At 45.9% G+C, this 25,808-nt stretch overlaps 2 protein-coding genes across 3 annotated transcripts; one reads left to right on the top strand and one right to left on the bottom strand.

Annotated features, from left to right (window-relative positions):
• Window positions 1-249: 249 nt before the first annotated feature.
• On the top strand, window positions 250-6,490 carry Gcdh (glutaryl-CoA dehydrogenase). Its single transcript, XM_048434698.3, has 11 exons — window positions 250-489; window positions 573-599; window positions 1,223-1,366; window positions 1,506-1,568; window positions 1,693-1,863; window positions 2,804-2,933; window positions 3,014-3,230; window positions 3,684-3,787; window positions 3,978-4,103; window positions 4,301-4,461; window positions 6,018-6,490. Exons 1-11 carry the CDS (start codon window positions 387-389, stop codon window positions 6,089-6,091), a joined length of 1,320 nt encoding a protein of 439 aa, XP_048290655.2. The 5' UTR covers window positions 250-386; the 3' UTR covers window positions 6,092-6,490.
• Syce2 (synaptonemal complex central element protein 2) lies at window positions 5,649-24,675 on the bottom strand. Of its 2 annotated transcripts, none has more exons than XM_048434701.3 (5): window positions 24,565-24,675; window positions 24,085-24,197; window positions 9,679-9,832; window positions 6,994-7,182; window positions 5,649-5,936 (listed from the first exon to the last, which is right to left on the bottom strand). In XM_048434701.3, exons 1-5 carry the CDS (start codon window positions 24,577-24,579, stop codon window positions 5,877-5,879), a joined length of 531 nt encoding a protein of 176 aa, XP_048290658.1. In that variant the 5' UTR covers window positions 24,580-24,675; the 3' UTR covers window positions 5,649-5,876. The 2 variants fall into 2 exon arrangements, with proteins under 2 accessions (XP_048290658.1, XP_048290657.1); XM_048434700.3 differs by having other exon boundaries at window positions 24,556-24,659.
• Window positions 24,676-25,808: the final 1,133 nt, after the last annotated feature.

Here is a 25,808-nt window from a genome sequence, read left to right as displayed (position 1 = left end):
CCTTATTGAACTTTGGGATCCCACCCCTCAGGCCCTTAGCAACTGGATAACCTGGGTGGGCGGAGCAGGAATATAGTTGACCAATTGGGTTTGTACATTCGTTTTCCGCCCCTTTCTGGTTCGTATTCTTAAAGGGGAAACCTTCCTGAGCCGAGAAGAGCCAGCCTGCGAAGTGGCTGAAGCCCTGTCCCTTTTAAAAGGCAGAGCCATGGAGGGGGGTGGTATTCTGGGAGGAACCAATGAGCAACCATTAGGCCGAGGTCAATCGTGCAGGTCCCGAGCACTGTCTGCTGGAATCAGGTAAGAAGGGTACCGGGTTGGAGAAGGTTGAGCTCCGCTGACGCCCGGCTTTTCCAGGTGGCGGTCGCTGCGCACTCGCCGGCAATATGGCTTTGAGGGGAGTCTCAGTCAGCGCGCGGCTACTGAGTCGCAGGTCCGGCCTGCACTTCCCACGTGTCCCGCGTACGTGGAGCTCGTCGGCACACACTGGTCAGTGTGGGGACCTGGGATGAGGTTGGCGGGGAGACACAAGGACACTTTCTCATTGTGATTTTCTCGCCCTGTGTTTGCAGAAAAGACACAGAGCCCATCGGTCAAATGTAAGAACCTCCTTTCGGGGCTGGAGAGATGGCTCAGAGGTTAAGAGCACCGACTTAGTGCTCTAAGTCCTTCCAGAGGTCCTGAGTTCAATTTATGGTGGCTTACAACCATCTATAATGAGATCTGGCGTCCTCTTATGGCCTGCAGGCATACATGCAGACCTGTATGCATAAGTAAATCTTGAAAAAAAGAAAGAAAAAAGAACCTCCTTTCCCATTAACCCCTATCCAGCTGTTGCCTTGACCTTTGGTGGTCTCTGTGATTGCAAGGGAAGGGAGGCTGGGTTGTGCCCAGGGTCGGAAACGCTACTGGGCTAGAGAAAGGTTATGTTTATCAGACTGTTTTGAAGTCAGCATTCACCTGGAGCGAGATAGGGAGAATGAGTGCAGTTTAGAAATCAGAAAGAGGGCCGGGCCATGGTGACGCATGCCTTTAATCCCAGCACTGGAGAAGCAGAGGCAGGTGAATCTTTGTGAGCTCAAGGCCAGCCTGGGCTAAAGAATGCATTCCAGGACAGCCAGGGCTACACAGAAAAATCCTATCTCGAAAAAATTAAAAATAAATAAGAAATCTGGAAGAGAGAGCAGGAGTCTGGCTGACTCGAGCCCCATGCCCTACCCAGCCTCCCGTCCTGGGTTTGACTGGAGGGACCCACTGGTGCTGGAGGAACAGCTGACCGCCGATGAGAAACTCATCAGAGACACGTTCCGCAACTACTGCCAGGAGCGACTTATGCCTCGAATTGTGCTTGCCAATCGAAATGAAGGTGCCCTGGTGGAGGGTGGGCACCCTGGGCTCCTCAACCACACACTACCTGCTGTAGGGCACACATGCTAGCTCTGTCCCTGGAGTCAGGGACTCTCTCGAGCCGAGAAGGGACTTGACTCTCACACCCATCTCTGCAGTTTTTCACCGGGATATCGTGTATGAGATGGGGGAGCTGGGCGTGCTGGGACCCACCATCAAAGGTAAGGGCATTTCTGTGTATACTCTGCAGTCCTTACTCCCAACATTCCACCCCGGCCCCCTGCCTGGTCCCAGCTGGGCTGAACTTTGGTCATCTTTGATCTACCTGATCCTCTTCTACACCAGGATATGGCTGTGCTGGAGTATCATCAGTGGCCTATGGGCTCCTGACCCGAGAGCTAGAGAGGGTGGACAGCGGCTACAGGTCAATGATGAGTGTTCAGTCCTCCCTCGTCATGCACCCCATCTATACCTATGGGAGCGAGGAGCAGCGGCAGAAGTATCTGCCCCGGCTGGGTAAGCAACTGCTGCCTGGTGGAGGGAAGTCAGCCTGGTCTGGAATGCAGATCCCAGTATACCCACAGCCTGCCTTCTTTCCTACAGACCACCTGTGCCCTTGCCAGGCCTGAGGGCTCAGTTTCCTTGATCCCATGCCATCTTTGTCAGCCTTCTCCTCCTCACCTCCCCTTTGACTTCACCCGTGGCCATCATCATCTTCCCTTGAATTTGTTTTCTGGTCTCCTCATTCCAGTCCAAAGTTGAAAGTCTTAACTGCTAGCTAGGTCCATGCAGCCTGTGAGCAAGCCCAAGACCTTTCCTCTACTTCTCTGGTCACTCAGGTTTTATTTGTAGATAGGGTCTCGCTATGTAACCTTGTTTGGCCTGAAGCTTTGTAGACCAGGCTGGCCTCAAACTAAAAGGTCTACCTTCCTTGGTCTCCTGAGGGAGAGAGAAGAGCTAGGATTAAAGCCATGCATGACGATGCTCATCCCTCTGGCCACTCTTGACTGCTCAGGTACTAGGGATTCTCCAAATAACCGTTACCTTGGTGATTACTCTTCCTCAGGCTGTGTGTGGTGACACAGACCTCTAATCCTCGCACTTCAGAGGCAGAGGCAGGTGGATCTCTGTTCTAGGACTACTAGGTCTACACAGTAAGTTCCAGGACAGCCAGGGTTACATAGTGAGACCTTCTTCTCAAAAACAAAACAAAGAAACAAGAAAAACCCCAAACTTCATATCCTTCTTCCGCTAAACCTTAGTGCCCTTCAAGACACTCTTGCCAACCCCTTCCTTCCTTGCTTGCCTCTCTCACATTATGACAGTGTAATTATGGCCTGGACCACTTCCTCAGCTCAGAGTGCAATGGTGGCAGGAAGTATCTGCCTCAGTGGTGAAGATAATTTAGCAGATGAATGAGACCTGGTAGCCATATGACCCTATCTTGTGCTTGCAGCCAAGGGTGAACTTCTGGGCTGCTTTGGGCTTACAGAGCCCAACCATGGGAGTGACCCAGGTGGCATGGAGACCAGAGCTCGCCACAATCCATCAAACCAGAGCTACACTCTCAATGGGACCAAGACCTGGTGAGGGCCCTAGGTGGTAGTGGGTGACACAGTGTGAGGGGATAGCAGCCAGATCCCTCTATTAACTTTCTGGCCCTCAGGATCACCAACTCACCTGTGGCTGACCTGTTCGTAGTATGGGCTCGGTGTGAGGATAACTGTATTCGGGGCTTTCTGCTGGAGAAGGGAATGCGGGGCCTCTCAGCCCCTAGGATTGAGGGAAAGTTCTCCTTACGTGCCTCGTCTACTGGTATGATCATCATGGAGAACATGGAGGTGCCCAAGGAGAATGTGCTCCCTAATGTGTCCAGCCTAGCGGTATGTGGTAGACACCTTGGGTACTGGTGGGGGTTACCTAAGGGCTTACCTTTCTCACCTTTTCAAGTGGAGAGCAAATATAATGGTCCTTGTGCGAATGGAGCATTGCAGAGTTTGTGGTGCTCCCTGTTCATGGATGTGCTAATTGTACCTCTTGGGTTACCACCTTGCTCATTGGCTCTACCCAAGATATATATGGGCCCTGGGCCACTTTCTACACTGCTTGTCTGAGCAGCTTCCTGTCTCCTGCCAGCTTTATGCATACTTAGCACTGAGGTCAGGCCCCATGCTATACAGGACTACGTGCACATAGAATGGAACAGCACTGAATAAGGCTTGCTGCATCCCAGTAAATGCAGATTCCCTTATTTGGGACATTTGGAAGGGGATTTTCTTTCACAGTTGGTTCTTCCCAGATCATCAGCTGACTGAGACCTCTTGTCAATCTTATAGGGTCCTTTTGGCTGCCTTAACACTGCCCGATATGGCATCACATGGGGTGTGTTGGGAGCTGCTGAGTTCTGTTTGCACACAGCCCGGCAATACGCCCTGGACAGGTGTGTGGAGGGTCTTGGAGTTCACCTTGTTCCCCAACAGTGACTTCCCCAGCACCCAAGTTTAAGTTCTCTGTTCTGAGCTGGCTCAGGACATCCTGAGCAGTTAAAATGTTGAGCCAATAGCAGGGTCATCATAAATCGGGAAGCCTCTTGAACTATACAGGCCCTCATTTGACCTTGCCTGTTCTAGGATCCAGTTTGGTGTCCCCTTGGCCAGGAACCAGCTGATTCAGAAGAAGCTGGCAGATATGCTCACCGAGATCACACTGGGCCTCCACGCTTGTTTGCAGCTTGGTCGTTTAAAGGATCAGGACAAGTAGGGTTTATACTCTATGATTGAATCCTGGGCCCCTTCTGCGGTCCTTCCCAGCTAATGGCCCCAGGGACACAATCTTCTCTCTTGGTTTAGATGGGCTAAATCAGGGACAGCCTTGCCAGTTGGACATGTGCTCCATCTGTTGGGTGTGACCAGTACATGAGACCCAATGTTTATAACATATGTGCCACTCCCAGGGCTACCCCAGAAATGGTCTCCCTGCTGAAGAGAAATAACTGTGGAAAAGCCCTGGACATTGCCCGCCAGGCACGAGACATCCTGGGAGGAAACGGGATTTCTGATGAGTACCATGTGATCCGGCATGCAATGAATCTGGAGGCAGTGAACACTTATGAAGGTTAGAGCTGGACCCTGGGCTTGGGGAAGAGGGTGTCACAGTGGTCTGGGGGAGGGAGACAGCAGTAAGGAGCCAGAATAGCACAGCTCTACCCTCTAGCTGTCACCAAGTGACTATCAAGCCCTACCCTCCTATCCCTTACCTAGAGTTACTTCATAGATATTGTGGGAGTAAATATATAAGGGAGTGACTGCATGACTTGAGAGATCTCAATGAGCACTCTGAGATGCTCCTGGCCCTTGTTCTCATCGGGGCACGGAAGGAGACACAGTCCTAGAACCAAAGTGCCAAGAGATGGGCATGGTTCCTGGTGGTGGGTGTGAGGAAGAGAACAGCACACTGTAACTGTATCACAACTTTGTTCAGAGAAAAAGTTGTTTGTAGACTATGGGAGTCCCAGAGCTTGTACCCATGGCTTAGGACAAACTTGGAAAAAGATCGAAAAATGATACTGGGGGTGGGGGAAAGGAGGGCTGTAAGAATGGTTCAGTGGGTATAACAGTTGTCATAAAAACATAAGAACCTGAGTTTAAATCCAGAGCCCTTATAAAGCCAGCATAGTAGCATGTGCTATATATAACCCAGTGCTCTTAGGTAAAACGGGAAACTGAGGCACAAATCCCTGGAAGTTCTCAGACCAGTCACCCTGGGTACACATAGTGAACAACAACAACAAAAAGCCCATCTCAAATAAGGACCAAGACCTGAGGCTGTCCACTGGCCTCCAAATGTGTCATGGCAATGTGCACCTACACTCACATATTTTTCACCAATATTTAAAAGGGAGGAATACAATCCAGTGTGATCCATGCACAATGGGGACTCTGGCTTCATGGGTAGGGAGGCTTCTAGACAGAAAAAGCAGAATGTATGGAATATTTTCCCAGCCTCAATAACTGAGGATTTGAACCAAGGGAAAGTCGCATAGTCTTCAGTATTTATCTGAGGCTACTGGATGAAACATTCCAGCAACAGTGAGAGGGAGAAGTGGGTGAGATCCTACAATGTGAGCATGATTTGAGATGGGTCAAACTTGGTCTTTTGAAAGTAAATGGGGACCATTTAACTGTGTAAAAATGGAACTATGGTTTCTGCTGCTGTCCCTAAAGATGGGGTGGAGCAAAGGACCATCCATGTTTTTGCACAGATGATCAGTTTTCCCAATTCTGGAAAAAAGTAGGCCAGAGTAGAAATCAAATCATTTAAACATTTAGTCAACTGTAGGTGTGAATTCAGTGAATTAACTTAAAAGTAGGCCTACAGAAGGGGCTAACCTTGTCACGCTTTGGTAATTAGCACAAAGATCATTGGTGGCTTTTTTGTTGGGTTACAGAACTATAAAAACAAAACAAAACAAACAAACAAAAAACTCAGTATGGTTCAGTGGGCTCTGTGTCTTCTTTCGGTGGCTGTCATTAGGACGGGAGCTTCTTACAGCAGTCAGCATTCACCATCTGCTCTTCTAAAGTGGGGACCTAGGGCAGCACGAGACGTGACTTTAAAGGTCATTTATGAGCTGAAGATTACAAACAAGTTCTAACATTCATCTCACACAGGTACACATGACATTCACGCTCTGATCCTTGGGAGAGCAATTACTGGGATTCAGGCATTCACAGTTGGCAAGTGAACACACTTCAACGCTAGATCCTGGCAGCACCACACATTGCTCTGAGTCTGCTCAAGAAGTGATGGACGGACCCAGCTTTTATGGTGGAAAGTGAGACACTGGTTTGAGACTATGGAAATTTCCTTCTGAGAGATGTTCAGATATGTTCTACAAAAAGAAGATACAATTCTCTGTAGCCTTTTAAAAATGAGATCAGATTTCATCTACCTTGTTTTCAGCTTCTTCTAACTGGGGGAGGAGAGAAAAACAAAGAAGCCAGTAAGTGAAGCGGATCACACCTTGTGAGAAGGTGCTCTAGCGTTTACAATGTGCCTTCCTTCCTGCCTCCATCCCAGGGGCAGTGCCTTCTGTGTTCAACACTGAGCAGATAAGAGAGGAAAATAAAGAGCCTGTGCTTCACTCATTGGGGTTGGTCTGGGTTTACTGGTAACCACAGAGAGGTAGTTGGGGAGCTTCTCATAGGAGGGATGAGCATGCCTGGGGTTGTCTTTCTAGAATAGCTCATAGACTTTGAGCTAGACAGTCTCTGACTGGTAGGGCACTTTGTACTTTCTTTCATGAGACAGCTGATTAATTACACAATAACATGGGTAAGAGTGATTTCCCAGTCCAGACTGTGGGACTTGGGACCCCCAGAAGGTGACAGAGCACCAAGGGCTTTTGGAGGGACTGTAACCCTGTGGGCTAGGACTGGCAGTATAGAGCTTAGCAACAGTCCTGTTTCCTAGAGTTAGGGTGGCTATCAGTGGCAGAGCACTTGTCTGGCACATGCAAATCCATGTGCCCCGGATGTCATTCCCAGCAATACAGGGAAAAAGGAAGAGGTCTGGTTCCTGTTCATATGTACTCTCAGCTGAGTCATTCCAGGTCTCTTTCCTCACAGGATACCTCTGAACTCTTACCTCAGACTGGACACATAGGTCCTTGTACACAGTTTCCACAGTTTGGCAGACTTGTTTGAGCTCCATTTCTAGAAGGCTGATCTTTGTCATCTTCTGAGTGAATTCTTGGAGTCTTTCCTGAATGATCTTGCTGTGGTTGCTGTACACCTGGTACATCCTCTCCTCCAATTTCTCTGTCAGATCCGAGACCTTTTAGAGAGTAACAAGGAATTGTACTCACTGTAGGCAAAATTTTGCTTATGCGTTACTTCTTTAGAGACATGGCCCTGCCTGTACCCAGGCTGGTCTTGCTTGAACTCATCAGTCTTCCTGTCTCACACTCCTTAGTGCTGGGATTACATGCACACAGGTGCACACCACTAGTCTCAGTTCTTTTGTTTCAGATCATCAGTCTCACAGTCATGACTGGCCTTGAACCTGCTATGCAGCTGAGGCTGGTTTTGAATGGAACCTAGTGCTTCTACCTCCCAGGTGTGGGAATTATAAGGATGTGCCACATGCCTAGCTTCTTTTTTTTTAACTTTTTTTTAAAAAAAATTTTATTCATTATGTATACAGTGCTCTACATGCATGTAGGCCTGTAGGCCAGAAGAGGGCACAAATCTCGTTACAGATGGTTGTGAGCCACCATGTAGTTGCTGTGAATTGAACTCAGGACCTTTGGAAGAGCAGGCAGAGCTCTTAACCACTGAGCCATCTCTCCAACCCTAGCTTCTTTTATTTATTAAAACAAGATATAAATGTGTGTTCAGTTAGTTCGTCATCTTCAATTTAGGAATGATTAAAAATCAACAGGCGAGCTGGCGAGATGGCTCAGAGATTAAGAGCACTGGCTGTTCTTCCAGAGGTCCTGAGTTCAATTCCCAGCAACCACATGGGTGCTCACATTCATTTATAATGAGATCTGTAGACATACATGCAGGCGCAACACTGCATACATAATAAATAAATAAATAAATAAAACTTTTTTAAAAAATCAACAAGAAAAGTTAAATCTGTAGGAAATCAGGTGTAGTGGTACAAATCTGTTATCCTAGCCCTTGGGTATAGAGGCAGGAGGGAGGGTCTCCTGGGGCTATACATTGAGTTCCAGGTCATCTAGAGTTACATAGCAAGATTCTGCCTCAAAACCCCAAAATAAAATGTACAGAAAGACATGTTTTGGTTCTATGCAAACACTACCTCATTTGAATGAGAGACCTGAACACCATCTGTAAAGACCAGCATCCATGGAGTTCTGGAACCAGTCCTCTTTCTGATACTAAGAAAAGACTATCTGTATTTAAAAATAGAAAAGGTGTGATTGAGAGCCCAGAACCAATGCAGTTCATGGCTCTGCTGGCTGTACATTCTCAAGCAGCACCAGGCACAGCCATTCCAGCAAGCATACCTCAAGGGATGAGGAGCTCTATGTGTGCTGTAGAACCAACTATCATCCCAGACCACAGCTACTGTCTAAGGACACATGGGTAAGATAGGGCAAGCTACGAACAGGCCTGTAATCCTAGCTACTTAGAAAGCCGAGGCAGGAGCATGACAAGTTCAAGGCCTGGACTACAGAGTGAGTTCAAAGTCAACAGGGTAAGTGACACCCTGCTTCAAAATAAAAAGGCCCAGTATTAGAATACTTATCTAGCATGCTTAAGACTCTAATTGAGTTGGATAGATCTAGGTTCCTGAGCCTGGTTCCCTTATGTCATTTACCATTTTATTTTTAAAGATATGGGTGTTTTGCCTGCTTGTCTGTAATATGCATGTGTAGTGACTAGAGGTCAAAAGAGGACATCTGAGCTACTGGAACTGGAGTTACAGGCAGTTGTTACCCGACATGGGTGCTAGGAGTCAAACTCAGTCCTCTGGAAGAGCAGTAAGTGGTCTTAACTGCTGAGCCATTTTGAGCCCCAATTTTTTGTTGTGTTGTTGTTTAATTTTTTTTTTTTTGAGGCAGACTCTCACTATGTAGCATAGCTGGCATGAAACTCATTATGTTTGCTGGGCAGTGGATGGCGTACACCTTTAATTCCAGCACTTAGGAGGCAGAGGCAGGTAGATCTCTGAGTTTGAGGCCAGTCTGGTCTACAGAGTGAGTTCCAGAACAGCTAAGTCTATACAGTGAAACCCTGTCTCAAAAAACTTGGAAGGAAGGAGAGGAAGGGAGGGAAGGAAGGAAAGAAAAAGAAAGAGAAAGAGGAGAGAGAGAAACTCACTATGTAGACCACGCTGGCCTTGAATGCACAGAGATTTGCCTGCCTCCCTTCCTAACTACTGGGGTTAAAGGCAGAACTACCATATCTGGTTTGACCACTTTAAAAATTGCATATGTGGCTGGGCGGCGGTGGTGCACACTTTTAATCCAAGTCAGAGGCAGACAAATCTCAGTGAGTTCGAGGTCAGTCAGGACTGTTATACCCTGTCTTGAAAACGAAAAGAAAAATTGTGTGTGTGTGTAAATAGGTATCAAACCAATAGCTGTTTTCAGGTTAGACAAATGCTCTACCACTAAGCAACACACTCATCCAAAATCATTCATTTCTGAGCCTTAGTTTTCTCATTTATGATATGGGCCCAATCTATTGACTGTTCTAGAATAAAATGAGAACTGTGTGCAGAGCATCTTGCAGGGTCCCTGGAACCTAACAGATGTCAGACCATAGGTTCTTCCTTCCCTTTGAGAGATTCTGTCACCTTCTTCTTGAGGTTGTCCCTGAAGGTGGTCATGAGTGCATGGTCCTTCTGCCTGCTCTCATTGATGTTTTCAATCAGTTCCTGGGCTTTCTTCTTCAGGATTTCAATGCTAGACTCCAGGGAGGAGAAGGGTCCTGGCAGCTGGTAGTTGGCACTGAAGTGGAGATATAAGGGTTAAACTCTGACTTCTGAAAGTACTGAAAGTAGCATCATGTTCTTCAAAAAGTGGTTGACCTGAGGTTGGAGCTCAGTGGTAGAACATGTGCTTATCACAATTGAGTACCATATACACACACGCATGGGGGCCAGGGAGAACGTGATCTAATTAAGCTGTATGGTATGAGTGCGAACTGCTGACTTTGTGGGTGACACTCAACAATTTCCCTATTTCATTTGTACCTTGAGACACGGGGCAGCCTCCCAACCCTTGAATAGCCTAGATGAACTAGGGTGTAAGTCTAACATGCCTGCAGTTCCAGAACACAATCTGTACAGCCCAAAGCCACTGTTCATATGTCTGTATGTATACACCATTGGCTTCTATGAAGTGAGCACTATGGTAGTTTCAATAAGAACCAACCCCCTGGGGTTGCTTATATGTTGAATATTTGGTCCCTAGTTGGTAGAACTATTTGGGGAGAATTAGGAGGTATGGTCTTGGAGGAGGTGTGTCATTGGAGTTGAGGTTTCCAAAGACCAGCACCATTCCCAGTATGCCGTCTCTGCTTCCTATTTGTGGATTGAGATGTGAACTCTCAGCTGCTACTACAGCCACATGCCTGCCTGCCACCATGTATAACCTCTGTGGCTCTACACTACTGTGTGCTTGTCATGTATGATCAGAAACCTCAGAGGACTGTGCACTGGTTGCCTCTGTAACTCTAGCATGCAGTTGTCCATAGCCCATTTTGTTGTTGGTTTTGAGGCAGTTCCTCATTCTTTAGTCCAGGTTGGTTTCAAACTCAAGGCAATACACCTGCCTCAACCTTTCAAGTGCTAGGATTACAGACATGAGTCACTATGCATAACTCCACTGTCTGTTGAATGAATAAATGACACTGTTGTGGAATATTATTTTAAGGTGTGTTACATTTCTTCCTACCGCTTTTGTTTACCATGCAAAAACATGTTCCATTTGTTTGATTAAATAAAATTAACCTGTGGTCAGGAGGTTAAGTCAGCAACTAGCTGACAGGAAGTGGTAGAGAGGGAACCAGGTATAGCAAGTATTCTTAAGTGGGACCTGAGCAGGTCTCGTGGGTTTTTCAGGAGAGGCAAGCTACTTGCAATTCAACCTCTCTGAGCTAGCAGAATTTCATCTCAACCTTTGAATCCTGAGTTCTATAGAGGAGTAGAGATGGAGATAAAGTTTCCCTTTGAAAGAGCCCAGTGTATGAAGGAACAGAATTCCCGCCCACTGCGACCCTTGTGGCCAAACTATAGCTGCTGAGTTGCAGTTGCTGATTAGGATAGCACCTGCTTAAGGGGCAGCCACAGAATTGGGTTAAAAAACAACAGAACACCCACTGACCTATTATCCCACCTCCATACAGAGACTCAGGATTATTGTCTTCCAATGTGTTTACTACAGGACTACTCTAGAAAGGCAGAAACACTACATACAGTGAAGTCAGTTACAGAAAGCATGGGAACTAGGAGGCCAGTCCCTGAACATTTCTAGAAAATGACTTTTGGGGTGAAACAGATGTACAAAGGAGTCTCTGACATCTGAGGCTTCAACCAGTCATCTTTCCAAGTCTGAGCAGGGTGGAGATTCTCTCAAATCCTTGTGTGGTCTGAATGTTTTCGAAGGACAGCTAGGCTCTCCTTCCATGAGCCTAGGCCTAGGGAACAGGCTCAAGATGCCCAGTTTTGACTTCCCCAGCTGTTTCCCTCCAGTATAGCTTCAGACAGCGACTATGCCCTCAAAGCTTGTTGGCGACCACAGCTCCTCTTACCTGGTATACACTCCCAAAATAACCCACTGTCTCTCCACAACCAAATGCTTTCTCTTTTTCCATATTCCAGTTTTTGTTTTTGTCAACGACACAGGGTGTGGTCATCTAAGAAGAGGGAACTTCAATTGAGAAAATGTTTCCATTAGATAGGTCTGTAGGCAAGTCTGTGTGGGCATTTTCCTGATTAATGATTGATGTGGGGTCATCCATAAATTGGTCCTGGCTTGTATAAAAAAGTAGGCTAAACTGGGTGGTGGTGGTGCATGCCTTTAATCCTAGTATTCTGGAGGCAGAAGCAGGCGGATCTCTGTGAGTTTGAGGCCAGCCTGGTCTACAGAGTAAGTTCCAGGACAGCCAAGGCTACAAAGAAAAATCCTGTATGGGGGGGGGGGGGTGAGAAAGAAAGAAAAAGAAAAAAAAATAGAAAAAGAAAAAACCAGGCTGAGCAAACCACGGAGAACAAGCTGTAAGCAGGGTTTCCCATGGCCTCTGCTTTGGTTCCTTCCTTGAATTCTTGGTTTGGCTTTCCTCAATGATGGACTGTGATTAGAATGTATAATTGAAATAAACCCTTTCTTCCCCAATTTGCTTTTGGTGATGGTGTTTTATCACAACAATAGAAAGCAAACCAGGACTGCACTACCTCTGGAGACAAGAATGACCCTGGAAACACTGTAGCCCTCAGGACCACTTACCATCCTACCTATGTTTGTTTATCTTACTTTCTCATACTTCCCACCAGTCATCCTGGAACATCAGAATCTGTCTTAAATGTGCATATACAAAACTAAGTAGCAAAGATGATATCTTGCCTGTTGACCTTTCGGTCTCCCCATCTCCATTCCCAGTATCAGAAACTGAACTTACGAACTTACACATGCTGGGCAGATATTTTGAGACAGGGATTCACCCAAGCAGGCAGACCTTGGATTCTGGCTTTGAACTTTTGCTCTTTCCTGGCTCAGCCTCTGGAGTAACTGGGATTAATACCTGTGCTACCAGACCTGGCTCCTTTCTTATATAACTTTTTAAATGATTATTATTTCCCCCTTTTATTGAAAATGGATTCTTTTCTCATGCAATATATCCTGAAACTGAGTTTTCCCTCACAGTTCCTCCCAACCTCCCTACTATCCAGATTTACCCCCTTTCTGTCTTTCATTAGAAGAGAACAGACTTCTAGGAGATAACCAAACATGACAAAATAAACCACAATAAGATAAAACAAAACCCATCACACAGACAAGGAAAACCAAAAGAAGGAAAAGAGCCCAAGAACAAGAGACTCACTCATTCATAGTCAGGAGTCCCATAAAAACACTAAACTGAAAGCCATAATAGATATGCAAAGAACTTGGTGCACCAGCAGCAGCCAAAGAATGGGAAAAGATATTCACCAATTCCACATCTGAGAGAGGACTAATATCCAAAATACATAAAGAACTCAAGAAACTAGACATCAAAAAACAAACAAAAAATTAGCAACCAATAATCCAATTTTAAAATGGGTACAGATTCAAACAGAGACTTCTCAATAGAGAAAACTCAAATGGCTGAAAAGCAGTCAGAGAAATGTTGACAACCTTAGCCGTCAGGGAAATGTAAATCAAAACTACTTTGAAATTTCATCATATGCCTGTCCATGGCTAAGATCAATAAAACAAATGACAGCTCATGCTAGTGAGGATGTGGAGTAGGTGAAACACTCATCCATTGCTGGTGGGAGTCAAATTTGTACAGTCACTATGGAAATCAATGTGGCTGATTCTCTCAGAAAGATGGAAATTGATCTACCTTAAGATTCTCCTATACTACTCTTAAGCATGTACCTAAGGATGCTTCATCCTACCACAAGGACACTTGCTCAACCATGTTCATTGCTGCTCTATTTACAGCAGCTAGAAATTGGAAACAATGTAGATGTTCCTCAACATAATGGATAATTATTATTATATGTGCCAGTATTTTGCCTGCATGTAGGTTTGTATACCAGATTCGTGTCTGGTGCCCACAGAGGACACAAGAGGGCATCAGATTCCCTAGAACTGGGATTACGACTGCCATGCAGATGTTCAGAATCAAATTCAGGTTCTCTGGAAGAACAATAAAAACTCTTAACTGCTGAGCCAGCTCGCCAGTCCCTCCTCTTATATCTTTAGCCTGTTTGGGCTGACTTTTTTCATTCTCCTTGGCATGAGCTACTTCAAATCTCTTCCATTTTTAAACTGTCTCTTTCTGTGTATCTCCTACTCTGTCATAGGCTATCTAGTTAGTATGTAGAAAGAGCTACTTACACTGCTAATTTGTATTTTCCAAACTCCCATTCACTTTTCAACACACTGCCATGAAGTTCCTGCCCCAGTTCTTAGATAAAACAGCTCCTGGAAAGGTATCCAGTGAGGAGACCCTGCAAGGGATAACACAATCCATACTGTCATCCCTTGGCAACTGTTGCCATTGTGTCACTGTGGGAATCCACACCATCACACACATCTGGAGGACAGAGGATAATTTCTAAGAGTTCTCTAATTCCATCATGTGGATCCTAGGGATCAAACTCAGGTCATTAGGTTCAGAGGCAAGAACCTTACCCCATGAGCCATATCACTCACTGACTCTGCTGTCTTCTAACTCCTGATGTTCCCATCTATACCTTCAGGCCTTTCCAGCTGTCTTCCACAGTTCGGGCCACCTTTCTTCAAGGGTATCCTTGTAGTGCGGGGTGCCCGGGCAGTGACTTTCTTACCTAAGTCCTGGATCCTCTAGAACAGTGGATCTCAACCTGTGGGTCGCAACCCCTTTGCAGGCTGAATGACCCTTTCATAGTGGTTGCCTACAACCATTAGAAGACATAAATATTTACATTATGATTTATAACAGTAACAAAATTTTAGTTATGAAGTAGCAATGAAAACAATTTTATGATTGGAGGCACCACAACATGAGGAAATGTATTAAAAGGTTGCAGCATTAGGAAGGTTGAGAACCACTGCTCTAGAAAGAACTCCTAGCTGGCCTCAGTGTACACATCACTTACAGTGTTAACATCTTTGTCTATGATTCAGTCAACTCCAGATTCCAGGAGGACTGGGACCTTGTAGAATTCATCTTCTCTATCCCCATGTGCAGTCAAAAAGTGATTATTTTGTTTTTCAACACAGGGTTTCTCTGTGTAACCCCGGTTGTCCTGGAACTCATTCTGTAAACCAGGCTGGCCTCAAACTTACAAAGATTCACCTGCCTCTTCCACCCTAGTGCTGGGATTAAAGACGTGCACCTCACTGCTGAACCCAAATTAATGATTCTTAAACTGAGTGTGGTAGTACATTTAATACCAGCACTTGGGAGACAAAGGAGGTGAATCCAAGTTCAAGGGCAGGCTGGTCTATATAGAGAACCTGTCTCAACTAACAAAGAGACAAAAATTTCATCACCACCCATACTTTAGTTACCCCAAAATTTATTCCCTCCCTATGTTCCTCTTCAACCTCCTCAAAGTGTCTCCTTCCAGACCTCTGAGCAAGGCTATCCCAAAGGCACTCAAGTTTCATCTTTGTCCACCAATTAACATCTCTCTTTTTCTCCCTACACAAGATCCCATCTTCCCTCCTCTTAGTAAATGATAAAGCCACCTGATCCCCACACTAAAAATTTAACAGTCTGCCTAGAGATGGGTTTCTCTGATCCTCCATGTCCTATCTAGAAATCTTCTAGTTTCTATCTTTCAAAAATTTTCCCCAATCTATTATCCTTTGCAGTATTATGGTTTCCATTTCTCACCTGGACCATTGTGACTTTCCAAACCAAAATCTAACCTCCTAATCCTGTATGACAGAGTAAAAAAGACCCCCAGGGCCATATGGTCAAATCTAAATTCCTTATATAGCAGACAAGGCTTTCCAGGGCCTGGGCCTGTACCCTTTTCAGTCTTACTGTTTTGTTTTCTATGTAGGGTGGGCCCCAGGCTCTGTACACGCTAGGCAAGTGCTCTATCACTGAACCATACCCTCTGCCCTAGAAATCTGACCCTTTCACAAAAAATTTCCCCAAACCCACTAGCCTTTATCCAGAACCAGTTCCCTTTCTGCTTCTGCCAAAGTAAGACCTAAGCTTCCCCTCCTGTTCTTGGTCATGACTCTTAGATTATGTTTTTTGTGTTCAGGGTGGGAACGACAATTCTCTTCTGTGCTTCTCAGCACTTCAAAGACTTCACTATGTGCTGAATTCCTGAGTGTTCTCCTGACAGAGCTACTCTAAGATCCCTGTTCTCATGCCTTCTTCAACCTTTTAATACATTTCCTCATGTTGTGGTGCCTCCAATCATAAAATTGTTTTCATTGATACTTCATAGCTAAAATTTTGCTACTGTTATAAATCATAATGTAAATATTTATGTCTTCTAATGGTTGTAGGCAACCACTATGAAAGGGTCATTCAGCCTGCAAAGGGGTTGCGACCCACAGGTTGAGATCCACTGTTCTAGAGGATCCAGGACTTAGGTAAGAAAGTCACTGCCCGGGCACCCCACACTACAAGGATACCCAGCTTCCCTTGCCTCATCCTCTTCTGGACCAGCTCAGGATTTCAAAATTAGACTCATCTTGCGAGGCATTTCTTTTTGTGTAATTCTCTGCAACCTGACTGAACTCCTAATGGCTGCAAGATGCTCTACTACAATACTCAAGAGTTGAGGTGAAAAATCACTTGAATTCAACTAATTCGGATTTTGTGGTGGGACAAAGGCCTGCATCGGATGTCTACTGAGAGCATATTTTTATTTTTCCAAACCCATCTTTTATGGATTTCAGCTTTTCCATTTCATTTTCTTAATACTCAGCAGCTGCATATTAATCAAGATGCTAATGAATCATTGGCTTCCCTGGGTCTGTACTCACCAATTAGCTTTAATAAACAAAATGTGTGGTGTCCTCTCTGTAGGCTTCCTCAGTTCCTGGGCTGACTTCTGTGGCAGAACCCTGGACTGAGGCCAGGGATGGAAAAGAGCCCATTACAGTTATGGGGCTTGCTTGGTCTGTGTGGAGCCTAGGATGGGGGGGCCTTTAAGCATATCGATGCACCCATCTATTATGTCTGTCCTTCTAAGAAGACCCTAATCAGTTCCAAGAATTATAAGAGTTCCCAAGCTGGCAGGGGGCCCAGGAAATGGGTCTCAGCAAAGAGACCATCTGTTCGCTCCAGGTAAATCTGATTGGCAGGCGTATGAGCCAGAGCTACCCACTGATGGGGCCTTCTTTCCATGGCCTCTCACAGATAACACAAATAAATAAGCCACCAGCCACTTATGACCATCTTGGGGGACAGTCCCAGGAGGGACCCACAGAATCTGGCACTCAGGCAAAGTGATGTTTTGCTGAAGTCCTGCCAGGAAGGGGGAAGGTTTGAGTGGAAGCTGATGAGCCAGTTCCTCACCTACCTCCCCTCCAGAAACGTGTTAATATTTCAATCATGTTGTTGCGTGTTGGCTGCTGAGACCATTAACTGGTCCCTGTGATGATTTTCATCCATCTGGTTTTTGGCTCCTGTAGAAGTCCTTCAAGTTTGTAAACGCTTTCTTTGCTTGTGCCTCTTCACCTCAGAGATTCTGGTATAAGTGTGCTATTTGCAGTACATTTATCAAATAAATGATTCATTGATATCTGCCTGTTTTCTAGTTTCTGACTAATAGCACTAATTCCACCCTGTGGCTTGCCTTCCCATTGAGAAATGGGGGAGAAAAGGGAAAGCTATCTTTGTCTGGGTCCTCCTGCTCTGGCCTCAAGTGAGCTCATTCAGTCCACAACTGTCATCACAGCAGCCATTCCCACAGCATCCTAGCAGTCCCTCATATCACACCACTTTGAGTTCTGGCTCAGAGATCCCAGTTGTGATTTCTCATCTTGGCTGTACATAATCATGAAAATGTCCCCTGCTCTCCCACACACCTCAAAAAAAGGGGGGGATGTAAAATAGAACTTAAGTTCTTGCCTCTGTTCTAGAAGCTAGCACCTGTGGGAAACCATGCCAAGCAGATAGCAGGGATGTCCTGGTGAGCACTGAGCTACTACTACTGGCTCTCTGAGGAACAGGGGAAACCCTGATTTGAAGTTTGCCAAATACCACTGTGCAAATATTCCCACCATAGCAAACATCAAGCTTCCAACATAAACTTGCCAACTTGGGAAGGGATATATAGAATCAGCTCTTGCAAACCAGTAGGAGCCAGTTCCAATATACCATGGATGAGGACAATCTCTTTCCTCCTGCCTATTCCCTAAGGGCTTTCCCCCAACCTACCCTGCTAAATGCTACCCTAGACAGAATCCCCAACCTGATTCATGGTGTAGGAGATCCTTCTGTTAATGTGTTGCTTTCATTGGTTAATCAATAAAAAAAACCTGCTTGGTGTGCGCGTGTGCGTGTGTATGTGTGTGTGTGTGTCTTTGTTTTATGTTTGTCTATATCTCCCTTTCTTTAAGTAATAAATGTCTAGCTTTATGTATATATATAAAAAAAAACCAAACTGCTTGGCCTGATAGGTAGGTGGAGAAGACAGAATTGGATTCTGGGAGAAAGAAAGCAGAGAGCAAGAACTGCCATGGAGCTGCCAGAGTCAAACATGCTGAATCTTTCCTGGTAAGCCATGACCTCGCGGTGAACACAGATTATTAGAAATGGGTTAAATCAAGATGTGAGAGTTAGCCAATAAGAGGCTAGAACTAATGGGCCAAAGCAGTAATTTAATTAATACAGTTTCTATGTGGTTATTTCGGGTGAAAGCTGGGGGGGTGGGGGGACACGGACGAACAAGAGACCCGCTCCCTACAACAGATCCATATCCACTCACACTTCCTTCAAACCATTCTCTACTTAGTAGTCAGGGCATTTCTTTCTTATTTGTTTGTTTGTTTGTTTGTTTTGAAGCAGTCTCATTATGTAGCCTCAGCTGTCCTGAAACTCACCAGGTAGACCAGGCTGTCCTTGAACTCAGAGATCTGCCTGCCTCTGCCTCCAGAGTGCTGGGATTAAAGTTGTGTACCACATCCAACCACCATCTCTTTATAACAGGAACCTGAGTATGCTACTTCCTACTTTAGTTCCTACTAAATATAAGAAATAAATATAAGATTTCTTCTAGTATCCATTAAGGTACCTAAATCTGTGGACACTCATACACACACGTTCTGTAAAATGGTGTAACACTTGCACAGAGCCTATACATATCCTTCTGTTGCAAACCAGGTGTGGTGGTGCATGGGAGGTGGAAGTTGCAGCACCAGCAGTTCAAGACAATTTCAGCTCTGTATCAAGTTCAAGGCTAGCCTGATAGACTTTCAAAAGGACAAACAAGCCTAATAAGGAGTCAGTGAGATGACCCCATAGGTAAAGGCCACTACTAATCAAGCTAAGAGACCTAAATTCAATCCCAGGAACCCAGATAAAGATGGAAGGAGAGAAATGTAACAAATCTGTTGGGTGGCCTGGCAATTTGGAACCTGACTATAAAGGAGACGATATATACTACATCTGCATAAAAACTTCTATATGGATGTTCATAGTACTAGTACATATAATAGTCAAACATCTATTTGCTATTGATAACAAAATATGACAGATTCATAGTATGTAATTTTATTTAGTCACAAGGAGGACCGAAATTCTGATAAAGGCTAAAGGTATAAATGACATGCCAAGTGAAGAAAGTTAGACACAAAGGAATGCATGGCATGTGACTCCACGTACATGAAATGTTCATAATAGACAACTGTGTGGAGACAGAAAGCAGATTAGTAGTTATAGGAGATAGGAAAGAGGCAAGGAGATATGAGGTTTCTTTTTCAGAATGATGAAAATGTTTTGAAGTTGATTAATGATGTTGTATGGCTCTATGAATGTATTAAAAACTATTAAGTCACACACTTCCACAGGTGAGTTACATGGCATATCACAGGATGAGCATCCTTAATACTAAATTCCAAAATTCAGGGCAGGCATGGTAGTGAATTCCTTTAATCCCAGCACTGAGGAGGAAGAGGTAAGCTGGTGTAAGAGGTTTTTCTGTCTATGTGTTGTTTTCATTAGTTGAATAAAGAAACTGCCTTGGGGGGCTGGAGAGATGGCTCAGAAGTTAAGAGCATTGCCTGCTCCTCCAAAGGTCTTGAGTTCAATTCCCAGCAACCACATGGTGGCTCACAACCATCTGTAATGAGGTCTGGTGCCCTCTTCTGGCCTGCAGGCATAGACACAGATAGAATATTGTATACATAATAAATAAATAAATATTAAAAAAAAGAAGAAACTGCCTTGGCCTTTTGATAGGGCAGCACTTAGATAGGCGGAGTAGAACTGAACGCTGGGAAGAAGGGCAGAGAGAGAGCCGCCATGGAGCTGCCAGGTCAGACATGCTGAATCTCTCCTGGTAAGCCATGACCTCGTAGTGATATACAGATTAATAGAAATGGGTTGAATCAAGATGTGAGAGTTAGCCAATAAGAGGTTAGAACTAATGGGTCAGGCAGTGTTTAAATGAATACAGTTTCTGTGTGATTATTTCGGGTGTAAGCTAGTGGAGCGGCCAGGACCAAAAGCAGGGCCCTTTCTCTTCAACAGTAGGCTGATTTGAGTTCAAGACCAGCCTAGTCTGCATTGTGAGTTCTAGGATGCCAGGGCTGCATGTTGAGACTTTGCCTTAACAAAATAACCCCTAAATCCAAAACTATACAACACACAGAAAGATTCAGATAAGCAGGATGGCACATGTCTATACTCCTAGCACTTGGGAGGCTGACATGGAAAGACCTTGAGTTCTAGGACAGTTGAGCTGTACAGCAGGACCCTGCCTAAAAAATACAAGGGCTGGGTATGGAGAGTGGATGAAGTCCTGAGTGGATGTACACTGTTGATATGAACATAGCGTATCAAGAACTTCAATGCCTTAGATTCCTAAAAACAGCCAAATCTTCGCATGGTCTATGGTCAGATGTTGACAGTGTCTGTACAAAGTATAAACCACAACTGGGTTTTTTTCTTCCTGAATGTTTACAGTCTGAGACCTCCCTACAGAGACACATACTGAAATTAGCAAAATCTGCCTCCTCAATTGGTATTTAATATATATATATATATATACGCACACACTTATATATATTTATATAAATAAATGCACTGAGTTTGGGGGCTGTTGCTAGGGTGCCTCCATCAGAGCACATAATCCACCCAATCCCATCTTTTCTGTACATGTGTCTGTCCTTTCTTCATTCCTTTGTCACACCAGTCAGGGTCAAGTTCAAAGTGCTGTACTTTCAGCAACTGGAAATGTACACTCAGTGACAGGGTGCTTATTTACTATGCATAAGACACTGGGTTCCGTCAGGTGATGGTGACACAAGCCTTTAATACCAGTACTCGAGAGGCAGAGGCAAGCTGATCTCTGTTCGAAGACAGCCTGGTCTACAAAGCGAGTTCCAGGACTATTTCACAGAGAAACCCTGTCTCAACGCTCCCCCTCAAAGGACACTAATTTTTTCCCCAGTACAGCAAAAATAAGAAAGTAAACAAATGTAAGATCCCAAAACTAGAATTTAGGAGAAAATCTAAGAGACTTTGGTTTTGGGATTTTTTTGAGTCTTATTATATAGGTCATGCTGGCCTTGAACTCAGTGAGATCCACCAGCCTCTGTCTTAGCTGGGATTAAAGACAGTGCTATCACACCTAGCTGCTGGTATATTGGTTTTTTTGGTTTTGTTTGTTTGTTTGTTTTTGGATCAGATTTTCTCTGTGTAGCCCTAGCGGTTCTGGAACTCACTTTGTAGACCAGGCTGGCCTCGAACTCAGAGATGAGCCTGCCTCTGCCTCTGCCTCTGCATGCTAGACTCAAAAGCATACACCACCATGCCCAGCTTTTTTTGGTGGGGGGATATTGGGGGAAGCCGTTGATGTCTCAAATAAAACACACATACAAATCTATGAAAGAAAGAACTGAGAAATCGGCCTTCATTGAAATTAAAAACTTAAAAGCCAGGTGTAGTTTATAGCTGTTTTATTCATAACTACTAAAATTTAGACGCAATCAAAACCTCCTTCAAAAGTGAACTGAATATATACTGGGGTATATCCATACAAAGGACATTTTGAAGCACTAAAAACAAGTTAAACTCCACATTGCTAAGTCTCTAAACACCAAAAGCGCTGGCTTAGTCATTGTTGCAATGCCCATCATCTAGATCCTCAATGAATATTTGGTGAATAAAAGTGCATGGGAAAAATATTTTTTTGGTTTTTTTGAGACAGGGGTTCTCTGTGTAATAGTCCTGGCTATGCTGGAATTTTCTTTGTAGACCTGATTGAGTTCGAACTCTTGAAGATCCACCTATCTCTGCCTCCCACGTGCTGGGATTAAAGGTGTCCATCACTACCACCCAGCTGGGAAAAATATTTTTTAAGTTATTCTTGACACCTTCTTTCTTTCACTCCAGAATCTAATCCATTATCGATTTCCAGATTGATATTTTAAATATTTCCAGAACCTGACACATCTCACTACTTTCATACCACCACAGACCAAGCTATACACCTTGCACATGGGATTATTCCCATTGCCTCCACACTCCTGTCCTTCATGTCACAGGAGCTAGAGGGAGCCTTTTACTACTTTCTTTCAAAGAGAACAAACTTCTCTAAAGGGCTAGACAGTTAAAAAACAAAACAATTTTTTTTTTTTAAAGATAGTCTCATGATGCAGCCCTGGCTAGCTTGGAACTCAAAAAGATCCATTGGCCTCTGCCTCCCTAAAACTTTTTAATATAAAGTAGTCAAACGGAGCTGGGCGGTGGTGGCTCACGCCTTTAATCCCAGCACTCGGGAGGCAGAGGCAGGCAAATCTCTGTGAGTTCGAGGCCAGCCTGGTCTACAAGAGCTAGTTCCAGGATAGGCTCCAAAGCTACAGAGAAACCCTGTCTCGAAAAACCCAAAACAACAACAAAAGTAGTCAAATGGTGTCGGTCCTCCCATTCTTAAACCTCTGAGAGGCATCTAAGTTTGACTACAAAGCTAGGGATGGAACTCAGTTGGTAGAGTGCTTGCTTAGCAGACACAAAGCCACAAAGCCCAGGGTTTAACCCCAAGCACTGTATAACCAGGTGTGTGGCAGTATAAACTATAATCCTAGTAGTTGGGAGATGGAGGGCAGGAGGATTCAATTCAAGCTCACCCTAGATATGTGGTTAGTTTGAGGCCAGCCTGGAATATGTAAAAACCCACTGAAGGAAGGAAAGCAAAAAGAAGGTAGGGAGAGGAGAGGTCTAATTGTGTCTCTTACTATCTCTCTCTTAACCTGTACTGTTCAATAATCTTTGCATGCCTATACACCAGCTGCTCCTCTGCCTGGAGCAGGGTCTTCCTTACCCAGTGACTTACTCCTCATCACCTCCAGAAACTCTGCTATGACCTTGAGGGCGAAACAGTCACCATACCTTCTCATATTTTTCCCTCACACCATGTAGCATCTGGACTGCCAACTAGCTGGCTCTCCATATCCATAGGCTCTCATCCATGGATTCAAATCACAAGTCAAATTTAGAAAAGGTGCTGGGGATGGGGCACTTGCTTGCATTTTGAAAAAAATATTCATTTTGATTTTTATTGGGAATATTGTGTATCACCAGTGTGTGGTGACGCACACCTTTAATCCCAGCACTCAGAGGCAGGCAGATTCCTGTGAGTCCTTGGACAACCTGGTCTGCATATTGAGGTCCAGGTCAGGCAAGCCTACAGAAGGAGACTGCTTTGAGAGAGAGCTGCAGAAATGGATGGCTCGGCAGTAAAGAGCACTTCTTGCTCTTGCAGGGGACCCACATGGTGGTTTACAACCAACCATAACTTCAGTTCCAGAGGATCTGACATATGACATACTCTTTCGACCTGCGTAGGCATTAGGCATGCGCATGGTGTACACACACATATTCAGCTAAAACACTCACACAATCAAATCTAACAAACAAACAAACAAACAAAACCCCTAAAGTCTACAGAAGCAGGGCCGTGAATGACATGGTTCATGAAACAGGCATTTGCTGCTAAACCTGAAGACCAGTTTCGTCCCAGAACCACAAGGTCCAACAGGTTCTGACTTCCACATGTTCACCATCTCACACACATACAAAATAAATGTTAAAACAACAACAAACGGCACAAAAGAGCATGAGTCCGAGAATGAGGCTGCGACGCAGTGTGAGAGAAGGGGCTGGAGCGTAGCTCGGACTCCGAGAACGAGGGAGGGAGGAGGGGAGGGAAGGACTCCTGAAACTAAACCTCGTGGGTACGGAAAGGATGACAACGTGTCGCCAGCGCTCAGGACCGTGCTGGGCACCCGGAAGGTGTTACGTCACCGTGGAACAAGGCCCAGAGCAGACCTCGTGGAATGACCCGCGTGAACCAAGACGGGGCCCCCACCTGGCTGCCGCGGCGCTAGCCTCTTCCTCGTGGTTCTCGTTCCGTTGATGCTCCCCGCTCTCCACAACCTCCTGGAGTTCCTGGTCCTTTAGCTCCACGGGAGACACGTCCACCTGCGAGCACAGGAGGCTCTGAGAGGCGGCGTGGAGGGGTGCCTCCACCCGCGCGTCTGGTCCTCACAGGGGATCCCGGTGGCGCGCTAGAGCGTAGGGCGGACAGCGAGCGAGCGGCGCCCCTCGTCCCCTCCCGGGCCCGGTCCACACAGCGAGGGGCCTTGGCGCGGCGCCGGTAGCGCACCGCCCGCCCGCACGGCCTCTCCTCCATCAGGACCAGCCGTTCCGTCAGTCAGAAAACTGGGCAGGAGGCGGCCCCAACAGTAAGGAACGGCCCCCGGGTTCAGGTCGGCGGGGGAAGCGCCGGATCCCGCCCGCCCTTTGCCCCGCCCGCCGCCCACGGAAGGGAAAACAGCACCTCACGTACTGCCTGGCGCTCCATTTCGTCTTTTCCCGCCTCGGCGCTCCCGCCCTCTGCTACGCCTCCGTCCTCTGCGCACGCTCCGCCCTCTGCACGCCCAGTCTTCTGCTACGCCCCGCCCTCTGCACGCCCAGTCTTCTGCTACGCCCCGCCCTCTGCTACATCCTACCCACCTTCTGCACGCGCCCCGCCCTCTGCACGCCCCGGTCCTCTGAGCACGCCCCGCCTTCTGAGCACGCTGGTCCCCTGCTACGCCCCGCCCTCTGCACGCCCTTGTCCCCTGCGCACGCCCCACCTTCTGCTACGCCCCGCCCTCTGCGCACGCTCCGCCTTCTGGCACGCCCCGCCCCGCGTTGAATTACTCCCTGGCCCCGCCCCCAAGCTTTACAGAAGGCCCCGCGTGCGGTTAGGCGCCAGTGGAGTTATGCTGGTCCAGCGCGCACTGGCGACCCTGTGCGACTAAGGTCGAAGAGAGCATTTGCGGGACTCGAGGTCACCTGTGGCACTCCGATTACAGTCTGACAAACTCATACTGTACATCGGCGTTCCGCCCCTCTGTTCTACAATTTTTTTCAAATTCTTCTGAAACAGGGTCCCACCCACAATGTCCTGGCCTAGGACTCTTACATAAACCAGGCTGTCACTGACTACAGAGATCAGCGTGCATCTGCTTCCAGAGTGGTAAATTAAAGGCAGGCATCCCCACGGCTAATGATAACCTGCGACATTTATTTATTTATTCATTTTTTTGTGAAGCAAGGTTTTTCTATGTAACCCTGACTGTCCTGGAATTCACTTTGTACACCAGGCTGGCCTCGAACTCAGAGATCTGCCTACCTCTACCTCCAGAGTATTGGGATTAAAAGCGTGCACCACCCACTCCAGGCTGTAATTTTTTTAAATATATTTTTATTTTATATGCATTGGTATTTTGCCTGCATGTGTGTCTGTGTGAGGGTGTCAGCTCTCCTGGAACCGGAGTTACAGAAGCTGTGAGCTGCCATGTGAGTGGTGGAAATTGAACTCAGGTGAATTTTTATACATTTAACCTACTTGTGTGTGTGCATGTGCCAACTCTGACTTCCCCACTGGGAGGAAGTTCAGCCTGGAGGGTTCCACTACTTCCTTCCACTTTGTAGGTCACTGGGATGGAAGACTTTGCAAGTGCTTTTACTCACACTGCCATCTGGAGGGATCTCTTGTCTTTAAATTTTTTTAATATAGTTTTTGTGCCCATACACATAAATGTT

Source organism: Myodes glareolus, chromosome 22 (genome assembly GCF_982192425.1).
Source record: "Myodes glareolus chromosome 22, mMyoGla1.1, whole genome shotgun sequence".
Classification (NCBI taxonomy): domain Eukaryota; kingdom Metazoa; phylum Chordata; class Mammalia; order Rodentia; family Cricetidae; genus Myodes; species Myodes glareolus.
Note: the sequence above shows the minus strand (reverse complement) of the source record. Positions and strands in the feature narration are given on the sequence as shown.

Excerpts from the sequence above, each read along its gene's own strand:
- Gcdh (XM_048434698.3), top strand. The coding sequence starts at position 387 with ATGGCTTTGAGGGGAGTCTCAGTCAGCGCGCGGCTACTGAGTCGCAGG. Across the intron at positions 600-1,222 it reads ACAGAGCCCATCGGTCAAAT|CCTCCCGTCCTGGGTTTGAC; the intron begins GTAAGAACCTCC and ends TGCCCTACCCAG. Across the intron at positions 1,367-1,505 it reads GCTTGCCAATCGAAATGAAG|TTTTTCACCGGGATATCGTG; the intron begins GTGCCCTGGTGG and ends CCATCTCTGCAG.
- Syce2 (XM_048434700.3), bottom strand. The coding sequence starts at position 24,579 with ATGGAGCGCCAGGCAGTACGTGAG. Across the intron at positions 9,833-24,084 it reads GCTAGCGCCGCGGCAGCCAG|TGCCAACTACCAGCTGCCAG; the intron begins GTGGGGGCCCCG and ends TCTCCACTTCAG. Across the intron at positions 5,937-6,993 it reads ACCTATGTGTCCAGTCTGAG|GTCCCCACTTTAGAAGAGCA; the intron begins GTAAGAGTTCAG and ends GTGCTGCCCTAG.